This window comes from Martes martes (assembly GCF_963455335.1).
Source record: "Martes martes genome assembly, chromosome: 10".
NCBI lineage: Eukaryota > Metazoa > Chordata > Mammalia > Carnivora > Mustelidae > Martes > Martes martes.
The window spans coordinates 96526933-96538210 of NC_137898.1; the positions used below are offsets into that span (position 1 = coordinate 96526933).

General features: G+C 37.2%; 2 protein-coding genes across 2 annotated transcripts; both read left to right on the forward strand.

Moving 5' to 3' along the window:
• Positions 1-686: 686 nt before the first annotated feature.
• Positions 687-4151, forward strand: LOC308350938 (olfactory receptor 8B3; the record flags this gene model as incomplete). The annotated part of the gene is made up of 3 exons (XM_080816381.1): positions 687-766; positions 2784-2852; positions 3191-4151. The coding sequence occupies 3 exons, from the start codon at positions 687-689 to the stop codon at positions 4149-4151; spliced, it is 1110 nt and encodes a 369-aa protein (XP_080672507.1).
• A 3450-nt stretch (positions 4152-7601) lies between these two features.
• Positions 7602-9175, forward strand: THAP12 (THAP domain containing 12; the record flags this gene model as incomplete). The annotated part of the gene is made up of 2 exons (XM_080816382.1): positions 7602-8029; positions 8236-9175. The coding sequence occupies 2 exons, from the start codon at positions 7602-7604 to the stop codon at positions 9173-9175; spliced, it is 1368 nt and encodes a 455-aa protein (XP_080672508.1).
• Between the last annotated feature and the right edge of the window lie 2103 nt (positions 9176-11278).

An 11278-nucleotide genomic window follows, 5' to 3' on the forward strand; every position in this document is an offset into this window, starting at 1 on the left:
CAAAATTCTACATTCTGTAGCACATTAAGAGGATCATACACCATTATCAAGTGGGATTTATCCATGGGAGGCAAAAATGATTCAACATATGCCAATCAATAAACAAGATACTCCAGATTAATAGAATGAAAGATACAAATCATATGATCATCTCAGTAGATGCAGAAAAAGCATTTGACAAATTTCAACATCCTTTCATGATTAAAAGGACAGGAGTTGGATTGCAAAAGAGTATGAAATAACTTTTGAGGGTGGTGGAAATGCTCTATATCTTGATTATGGTGGCAGTTAACAATGACATGAAAGTCATTGAAAAACTGTACTTTTAAAGTGGATGCATTTTATTGTATTCCAATTGTAACACAGTAAAATTGATTCAAAAAAGAGAAAATTGCAAGAAGAACCAATCTCAACTGTGATCTTCTTGCCCCTGCCCCTGAAACATTTTCCATAAGTAAAATAGCTGTGTATTAAACAACCTCATTATTTTTAAATTACTACAGAAGGATGAATAAATGTGGGTTGTAAAAAGTGCAGCACAACTCAATAGTAAAAAAAATGGAGCATTGATGCATACAACAACTGGGATGGACTTAAGAGCATCATGCTTAGTAAACAAAACCAATTTCAGAGGTTATACATGATGCAGTCTCATTTGTTGCCTTTAGGATGACTCCACTGTAGAGATGGAGAAGAGGTTAATGGTTGCCAGAAAACACAGAGGAAGGTGGGAGGAAATGGGTGTGAAGAAGGGAGTTCCTGTATGGTAGGGGGACACTTCTCTTTCATGATTGTGGTCATGATCACATGATCATGATCTTGATCACATGCCACATACTACATGGTCAGATCACATAGATCTACACACATAAGGAAAACACACAGTATATGTAAAACTGCTGAAAGCTGAAAATGTTTGTAGTCCTATCTTGTTAACATTATTATACCAATGTCAATTTCCTGTTTTGCTATTATGCTACAGTTGTTAAAGATGTTACTACAGTAGGAAGCTGGGTTGATTTCAAGGAACTGCGTACATTATTTTTGCAGTTTCCTGTGAACATGTAATAATTTCAAGATAAAAAATTAGATGCCTTCTCACAGCATGATCACGAATTAATACACAACTGGGAATTCTAAAGTCATATTTTCTTGAAATGGAAGCTTAACAGTGATTTTTCTTATAGATTTGATATAATATGTTAAAAGCAAATACCTACTGAGTCAGAAAACCCAGGATAATTAAATTTCCATGAAATAATGGGTCATTTTTATATTAAATGATTTTTATTAAGTAATAAACTCTGAAATCAGTTCAAAAGTTCCTTTTGTTGATCTCTATATAATTTGCTTACACACTGAATATTTAAAAGGACTCAAGTATTTTAAAAAGGCAAAATAAACTTTACTGAAATATTCACAAATCCTTATGAACTTAAATCCTTAAAACTAATATCTTATCTAGAAATATAATTAGAGAAATTTTTTCTTAATTTAAATTTAATTATATAATATATAGTATATCATTAGTTTCATATGTAGTGTTCAAAAATCCATCAGTTGCGTATAACACCCAGTGCTCATCGCATCACATGCCCTCCTTAGTTTTCAATAACATTTTAATTACAGGGGACAGATAGGATCCTTTCTTATATACCCTAGGGAATGTATAATCCCTGGTGGGAAATTAATATTTATTGTCACAATTAGGTTATAAACAGAGACACCAGTTTCTTCCCTATAGAGCTTAGCATGATGGGAAGGTCCTAAAGGACATGGACCTGGATTTCTCAGATTCAAAAATATATAAGCCTTAAGCACATACCTTGAGCTCTGTGACCCAGTGGCTCAGGTATCAAGTGTGTAGTTGCCCTTCATATTTTCTTAGTAAGTTTATAACAAGTTTGATCTACAACCAAGAATGACTGTCCTGTGATCTTTGGCCAATAAAGGAAGAAGAAGATCACATAGAGGGTCAGCGAAGTTCTTTCAATGGAAGGAGAGTGAGTTAATTACATTTCTATTTATCTCTTATTCTCTATGTTCTTGAAAAATGAGGAAAAATATTTATATTGAATAACAAGAAACTCAAAGTATGAAGCTCTGACTATACCACCTGCATTATTCTGAGCATACCCTCTCTGTGTTGGCTTCATCATTCGTCTGGCAGCAAGATAGCTATACCAGTACCAAGAGACACATGCAGAATATAACAAGATCAAAGGAAGAGATTTATCCCTTTCCTAAGATAAAGTTTTTAATTGAAATACACATAGAAAAAAGTTTATGTGTTATAAGCATACAGCCTGATACATTTCCATAAACTTTATTTAATCAATGTCTACATTGATGTCTACATCCACCTTCCTTTATTCATTCTCTGTCCAGCCAAGATGGACCAGAGAAAGGGAGTGTATAGAAATACCTGAGTATATGATGAATTATAAATCTTAGGCTACCAAGGTTCTCCTCAATACTTGTTATCCATTATTGACTTCATGGATTCTTGCAGTGAGTTATCTGAAAACATTGTAGACTGATAGGGATTCTCTTCTACAAAGCACTATTGTGGTATGGTCTCCACCCAAGAGGAATCCTTGCTTTCATGGTAGTTATGACAGGGAACTAAGGTATTGGGTAGGATAATGGAAACACGAGAGTAGGAACGAGGAAGTGAAGGATCAGATGAGTGGGAGGGAGAGATGGGGATAGCTCCCCCCCACTACTGAAGCTCACCAACAGGTAGCCTTTATCCTCAGCTGCTCCATCCCTGTATCTTCTAGTAAAGATGGGAGCAGTTGTTTGTCCTGTGCTGCTCATGCAACAAGACAGAGTGATTTTAATGTTGAAGGGTATGTGTGCCAGTCCACTCTGACTCTGTGGAGTGAAGGAGAACTTATTTGCTGGTCTGAGTCTTCTCATAAATAAGAGTGTGTAAGGAGAGGGAGAGAGCTGGGGTTTCTTTCTTTTCTTTTCTTTTTTCTATTTATTTGACACAGAGATAGAGAGCACAAGTAGGCAGAGGGAGAGGGAGAAGCAGGTTCCCTGCTGAGCAGGGAGTTGATATGGGGCTCGACTCCAGGACCCCAGGATCATGACCCAAGCCAAAGGCAGCCGCCCAAATGACTGAGCCACCCAGGCACCCCAGAGCTGGGGTTTCTATTAACGGGACTTTCTTCTGTCCTCACAGATTTCCAAAGAGGACAATATTGGTTAGAAATGACTCCTCAGTGACTGAATTTCTTCTTGCTGGATTAACAGACCGCCCAGAGCTCCAGCAACCCCTCTTTTTCCTGTTTCTGATGATCTACATTGTCACCGTGGTGGGCAACCTCGGCTTGATCATTCTCATCGGTCTCAACTCTCACCTCCACACCCCCATGTACTACTTCCTCTTCAACCTATCCTGCATTGATCTCTGTTACTCTTCTGTTTTCACCCCCAAGATGCTGATGAACTTTGTATCAAGGGAGAACATCATCTCCTATGTCGGGTGCATGACGCAGCTGTTTTTCTTTCTCTTTTTTGTCATCTCGGAATGCTACATGTTGACCTCAATGGCCTATGACCGCTATGTGGCCATCTGTCATCCATTGCTATATAGGGTCACCATGTCCCATCAGGTCTGTTGCTTGCTAACTGTTGCTGCATACATGATGGGATTTGCTGGAGCCTCTGCCCACACGGGCTGCATGCTTAGACTGACCTTCTGCCATGTCAATATCATCAACCACTACCTGTGTGACATTCTTCCTCTTCTCCAACTCTCTTGCACCAGCACCTATGTCAATGAGGTGGTAGTTCTGATAGTCGTGGGAATTAATATCACAGTACCCAGTTTTACCATCCTGATTTCTTATGTCTTTATCCTCACTAGCATTCTTCATATCAGATCTGCTCAAGGCCGATCAAAAGCCTTCAGTACCTGTAGCTCTCACATCATTGCTCTTTCTCTTTTTTTTGGGTCAGCGGCATTCATGTATCTTAAATATTCTTCTCCTGGATCTATGGAGCAGGGAAAAGTTTCTTCAGTTTTCTATACTAATGTAGGGCCCATGCTCAACCCCTTGATCTACAGTTTGAGGAATAAGGATGTCAAAATAGCACTGAGGAAAGCCCTGATTAAAATCTGGAGGAGAAACATGTTCTAATTAGAAGCAGCAACAATATAAAGAAGCCCAGGTTTTTATTTTATAGTTATTAGTGTTTTTCAAGATGAAACTGTGTGCATAACCATGTTGCTTCTATAGATTGTGTTATGTGTGGTTTAATAGACTTGCTTATCTTTTTCCCGATAGCTAATCTTGTTTTATTTTTCCTTCTGTATCTCATCATGTGTGCAAGTTTACACAAATAACTAATACATTTTATAAATGGAAACTATGCACTGATGTTTCAAATAACTTTTATACTACTTTTGTTTCTGGGCTACTTCTAATATGGACAAATGTGGTTAGTTTTTTTCATTTACATAAAGTTCAAATTAGAGCTCACTGATCTAAACATAAACAGTACATGAACTCGTATTTTTAACAATATTGTCACTGTTACAGGCAGTAGCATTCAAAGAAATGCATTTCAAATTGTGTAGAAGGATTAAAGTAGGATCAGATCCCCCTGATACTGTCCTTTTGTTCTATTTTTCTTAACACTTTCTATGTTATTATTCTGACTTTCCCTTTTCCCTCCAGTAATGGCAAAATCTATACCAGGTACTTACTGCTTCTGAGAGTGTCTATCAACCCACCGTATTTATTATCTAAGAGAATACACAGATTCCACTGTTCATTGCCAGTCATTATAGTAAGAAGGAATGATTAGAGAAATAATACATACATATCTCAGGATCCCAGTAAAGGGTGGGTGGTTTATTGCATTATAAAACTTACATTCTTTACCTTCCAAAATGATGCCAAATATTTGGAAAAGAGCATATAGTTCTTATTGTAAATTTTGAAATTTATCTCTTCGAGGAAAATACTACACATGGTATCAGGAGAAACGTTTTAGCCATTGTTTTACTTACCCAGTGAAGTTTATTATGAAAAATAGTGTATAGTAATAGTAATAAATTATATTCCTAGTAACATTTTGTGACTATACTTAAACCTTGTCCCACCAGTAAGGTAATAAATGTATTTAACTAGATGCTTTTTCCTATAGTTTTCCTATTTCTCCAATGCTTTTCACATTTGTGTATTTAGAATGTCAAACATAGTGGGAGGTCAAGAAATACTTGTTGAATTGCATTATCTTGTTCAGATAACAACAATAATAAATTTAATGTTACAATAATTAGTAAAATATAATAATAGATAATAATAAATAATAAGTCAGAAAGAACTTTGGGGTATAATTTGTTTTTGGGATTGGACCATAGCAGTCATAGAAAGGTGCTGCTTAGCTCTTTTTCAAGAGAACTAGCTTTGGGAAGCATTGTTGACTGATAGTCTCTAGCTTATACTCCTTTGGATTCACTGTTGTGTTCAGGCAGTATCCATGCTCGCTCTGAGATGTTCCCAGCCAGGGGCTTAGAATGATGGGTCATAGAGGAGCTGGCCAATAGCTGTGTAACACAGGTGTCTTCTGATAGGCAATCTTCCTTAGGTACTTCCTGTCATCCTAACAGACTTCGTAGGACTGCACTGTAGTCTGAGATTTTCCTACCATATCCTTCTCTTCTTTCTTAGGTGTCAGAGTTTCAACCCAGTCTAAAGGCCTTTATCACTGACTCCCTCTCCCTCCCATTTTATCCTTCACAGTTTTTTACCACAATAAATGTCTTGCAGGTCTAATTATTTCTTGGCATTTGCTTCTTGGGGGACTCTTGATGACACAGAAGACTTACATAACTGATTTTAACACTTAGATTTAGGTTCTGATCATAAAGACAGATTGGTTTTGTTATAAAATAGACCCAGGGCAGAGAATAGAATATTCAGAAACAGATTTTTCATTTATTTAATCAATTAATTTTTTTACCGTGTAACTAAGCAAATCCATAGGCAAAGGAAAATCTTCTAAGCAATTGATTCTGTAAATAGTAGCTATTCATGAGGAAAGGAATGAACTTTGACATTAACAGTAAATTTGTCAATGAAAGAAGAGAACTCTTTCATTATTTAAATATAATTTCAGTAGAGAAAGTCAATTATCATATGGTTTCACTTACTTGTGGAACATAAGGAATAAGATGGAAGACAGGGAAAGCAAAGGAAAAGTGAAGGGGGGAAATCAGAGGGGCAGATGAACCATGAAACACTGTGAACTCCAAGAAACAAATGAAGGATTTTAGAGGGGAGGGGTGTGGGGGGCATGGGTGAGCGTGGTGGTGGGTATTAAGGAGGGCAGGGATTACATGGAACACTGGGTGCATAAGCAATGAATCTTAGAACACTGCATCAAAAACCAATGATTTATTTTATGGTGATTAACATAAAACAATAAAAAAAGAAAAATATTATTTCAGTTGCAAAGTTTTAAATGGTTGTAAAAATGGTACAAAACTATCACTTATGTAAAAAATTTCTCTTAAAATTTCTCAATGATTATAAAAGAAATTGGAGGTATAGTAGTTAAAAATTCTTGATCAGGAATTATAAATAACTATTTCAAGTACAAAGCCTGTTATAAAGAAATTATGTTCTGGAAGCAAGGACAAATTTTCATTAAGAATTATGGATATAGGGCGTGCTGAGGGCTGGCCTGACTCCCCTCCCCGGCCCCGACGGGTGGGCGGGCTGCCCTGAGGAGGTGGGGAAGGGAGGTCTGGGCGGGCTGGCGGGTGGGGGACGATGCTGAACTTCTGTGCTGCCCCCAACTGCACGAGGAAGATTAGGCAGTCGGACCTGGCCTTCTTCAGGTTCCCACGGGATCCGGCCAGATCCAGAAGTGGGTGGAGAATTGTAGGAGAGCAGACTTAGAAGATAAAACGCCTGATCAACTAAATAAACATTATCGATTATGTGCCAAACACTTTGAGACCTCTATGATCTGTAGAACTATACATTTTGCAGAGGCATCAGAAAACTAAAGAATGATTGGGTTATTTTATTTCTCAAAATTAATTGAAGCAGATACTTGTGAAGTCATTGGGAGAGTCCTTATAGGACAGTTCTTCAAGATAATGCAGTACCAACAATATTTGATCTTACCAGTCATTTGAACAATCCACATAGTAGACACAGAAAACGAATAAAATAATTGAGTGAAGATGAAATCAGGACACTGAAACAGAAAAAAAATTGATGAAACTTCTGAACAGGAACCGACATAAAGAAATAAACAACAGCAATGTTCAGAATCCTAGTGCAGAAGAAGGAGGTGAGGAACAGGATGAAGATATTTTACCTTTAACCCTCGAAGAGAAAGAAAACAAAGAATACTTGAAATCTCTATTTGAAATTTTGATTCTTAGGGGAAAACCAAACATACCTCTGGATGGGCATGAAACTGATGAAATCCCAGAGGGTCTCTTTACTCCTGATAACTTTCAAGCGCTTTTGGAGTGCCGGATAAATTCTGGTGAAGAGGTTCTGAGAAAGCGCTTTGAGACAACAGCAGTTAACACATTGTTCTGCTAGAAAACACAGCAGAAACAGATGCTAGAGATCTGTGAGAGCTGCATTCGGGAAGAAACTCTCAGGGAAGTGAGAGACTCGCACTTCTTTTCCATCTTCACTGCTGACGTAGTGGGGATAGCAGGAGAAGAACACTTGCCTGTGTTGGTGAGGTTTGTTGATGAATCTCATAACCTGAGAGAGGAATTTGTGGGCTTCTTGCCTTATGAAGCTGATGCAGAAATTTTGGCTGTGAAATTTCACACTACGATAACTGAGAAGTGGGGGTTAAACATGGAGTATTGTTGTGGCCAGGCTTACATTGTGTCCAGTGGATTTTCTTCCAAAATGAAAGTTGTTGCTTCTAGACTTTTAGAGAAATATCCCCAAGCTGTCTACACACTTTGCCCTTCCTGTGCCTTAAATATGTGGCTGGCAAAATCAGTGCCTGTTGTGGGAGTACCTGTTGCGTTAGGAACAATTGAGGAAGTTTGTTCTTTCTTCCATTGATCTCCACAACTGCTTTTGGAGCTTGACAATGTAATTTCTGTCCTCTTTCAGAACAACGAGGAAAAGGGTAAAGAACTGAAGGAGATCTGCCATTCTCAGTGGACAGGCAGGCATGATGCTTTTGAAATTTTAGTGGACCTCCTACAAGCACTTGTTTTATGTTTAGTGGTATAAATAGTGATACAAATATTAGGTGGAATAACTATATAGCTGGTCGAGCTTTTGTACTCTGCAGTGCAGTAACAGATTTTGATTTCATCGTTACCATTGTTGTTCTTAAAAATGTTCTATCTTTTACGAGAGCCTTTGGGAAAAATCTCCAAGGGCAGACCTCTGATGTCTTCTTTGCAGCCAGTAGCTTGACTGTAGTGCTGCATTCACTAAATGAAGTGATGGAAAATATTGAAGTTTATTATGAATTTTGGTTCAAAGAGGCCACAAATTTGGCAACTAAACTTGATATTCAGATGAAACTCCCTGGGAAATTCCGCAGAGCCCAGCAAGGTAACCTGGAATCTCAGCTCACCTCTGAGAATTACTATAAAGAAACTCTAAGTGTTCCAACAGTGGAACACATTATTCAGGAACTGAAAGATATATTCTCAGAACAGGACCTAAAAGCTCTTAAGTGCTTATCTCTTGTACCCTCTGTCATGGGACAGCTCAAATTTAATACATCAGAGAAACACCATGCTGACAAGTACAGAAGTGACTTGCCCAATCCCGGCACACTCTCAGCTGAACTGCATTGCTGGAGAATCAAATGGAAACACAGAGGGAAAGATATAGAGCTTCCATCTACCATTTACGAAGCCCTCCATCTACCAGACATCAAGTTTTTTCCTAATGTTTATGCATTGCTGAAAGTCCTATGTATTCTTCCTGTGATGAAGGTTGAGAATGAACACCATGAAAATGGGCGAAAGCGTCTCAAAGCATACCTGAGGAACACTTTGACAGACCAAAGGTCAAGTAACTTGGCTTTGCTTAACATAAATTTTGACATAAAACATGATCTCGATTTAATGGTGGACACATATATCAAACTCTATACAACTAAGTCAGAGCTTCCTACAGATAACTCAGAAACCATTGAAAATACCTAAGAAACGTTTAAAGTAGGCTTTCTCTTATGTTTTCTATTTGGAAAAATCTGTAAGAAATTTGAAAACATCTTACAGAAAAGCTGTCAGGTGTATGTAGGCCACTTAATCACTGAATATCTTGACATATTGACCTCTCATTGAGTATATTAGCCATTGATAATCTGCCTATTTAAATGGCCCCTGTTTAAACTCTCATGCTTTGGAGACATACCTGTTCTTCCAGAAGATAGCATTGAAAGTGCCACATTACACTTCTAGGGGATTTCTGCTGGTGGCACTTGGAAATTGTTTTAGTTAAGTCATTTTAGACATAACATTTATTATCACTGGAGCCAATTGTCGGGTATTGAGTTATCACTTCTTAGAAGATAAAGATTTTGAAGAGGTGGAGGGGGGAAGGGATACATTTTAGAAAATGTTACAAGAAGCTCATGAGTGACCCTTGAGTAGTAGGAGTGTTAGTATGTTAAAAATCTCTAATGGAAAGTTCAGGGAGTTATCAGACAGAAACACGTGAGCTTGCCAAGCAAGGATTGCAGTAGAGATTTTGTCTGTATCAAATGAACTTAACAGAACAAGTTACAGTTAAAGTTTGAATGGGAGAGCCTGCCATTGTTGTTCCACATTGGGTTGTTGCTGTTTACATTCCTTTGTTGAGCTTACATCTTCATAAGCTCTTTAGCATGTGTATGTTGAAACACCAACAACTTCATAAGCTTTTTAGCAGGTATATGTTGAACACCTCTGTTCATGGTCAAGGCAGGATCAGAGGCCATGGATACTGACAACTGATTTGTCTGTTTTCCTCTGTCTTTTTCCATGACTATATCTACTGCCTCGTCTTGATTTTTTTTTTTTAAGATTTTATTTATTTATTTGACAGACAGAGATCACAAGTAGGCAGAGAGGCAGAGAGAGAGGAGAAAGCAGGCTCTCCGTGGAGCAGAGAGCCCGATGCGGGGCTCGATCCCAGGACCCTGGGATCATGACCTGAGCCGAAGGCAGAGGCTTTAACCCACTGAGCCACCCAGGCACCCCTGCCTCATCTTGATTTTTAAACCAAAAATAAGTGTTTTGTGGTTTATCTAGGAATAATACAGAAAATATTGCTGTTATTTTTGGTGAAGAAGATCAATTTTGTATAGTTTATTTTAACCTAAATAAAATGTGAATTTTGTTTAAAAAAAGAATTATGGATATATTTGAGACTATTACATAATAAAAATATGTTTCTTTTAAGACGGATATTTTGACTTTTGAATAATCTGCATTAATATGTAGTGAATATGCTACCTTTTTCAGTTTTATCATCAAATATAACAGAATCCTGAACAGTTCATAAACATACATATGTAGTTTAATAAATAATGCAAAAACCTATGTAATTGCAAATTAAATCATAAAAGAGAATATTGTAGAGAATTTTATTCATTGTTTTTAGTTGTTTTCAATTAGTGATTAAGTCCCAATAATCTAGCCCAAGAATACCAGAAAATAAAGTTATTAAATTATTTTATTTAGTCAGCTTTGTTTTCAGATTTGATTAAGTGGTCAGGGGCATTCATTGTATAGTGATAGGTGGTGTCCTCAGCTATTATGCCTTCAAATATTTTTCTGTCTCCTCTTCTTCCTCTCTGAACCTCCAGTTAGACATCTATTGGGCTGTTTGATGTCTTATGGCTCACTGATGCTCTATCCATTTTTTTTCTAGTCTTCTTCTTTTTGTATTTCATTTTGGGTAGTTTCTATTGCTGTTCAAGTTCACACATCATTTATTCTGCAGTATCTGATCTAGTTTTAACCCCATGCAGTATATATATTTTTTACATAAACTCTTTATTTTATATTTATAGAAAAATTACAAAGCTAGTACAGTTACAATGTATTCAATATTCAGTTCCCGCTGTTATTTTACATTAGTGTGGTACATTTGACACAGTTAAAGAACCAGTATTGATACATTCTTAGTTAAAGCACATACTTGATTCATATTTTCTTAATTTTTATCTAATGACCTTTTTCTATCATAGGATCCCACTTAGGACACCATGTTGCCCTGAGTAGTCATGTCTCATTAGGCTCCTCTTGCCTGCCATAGTTTCT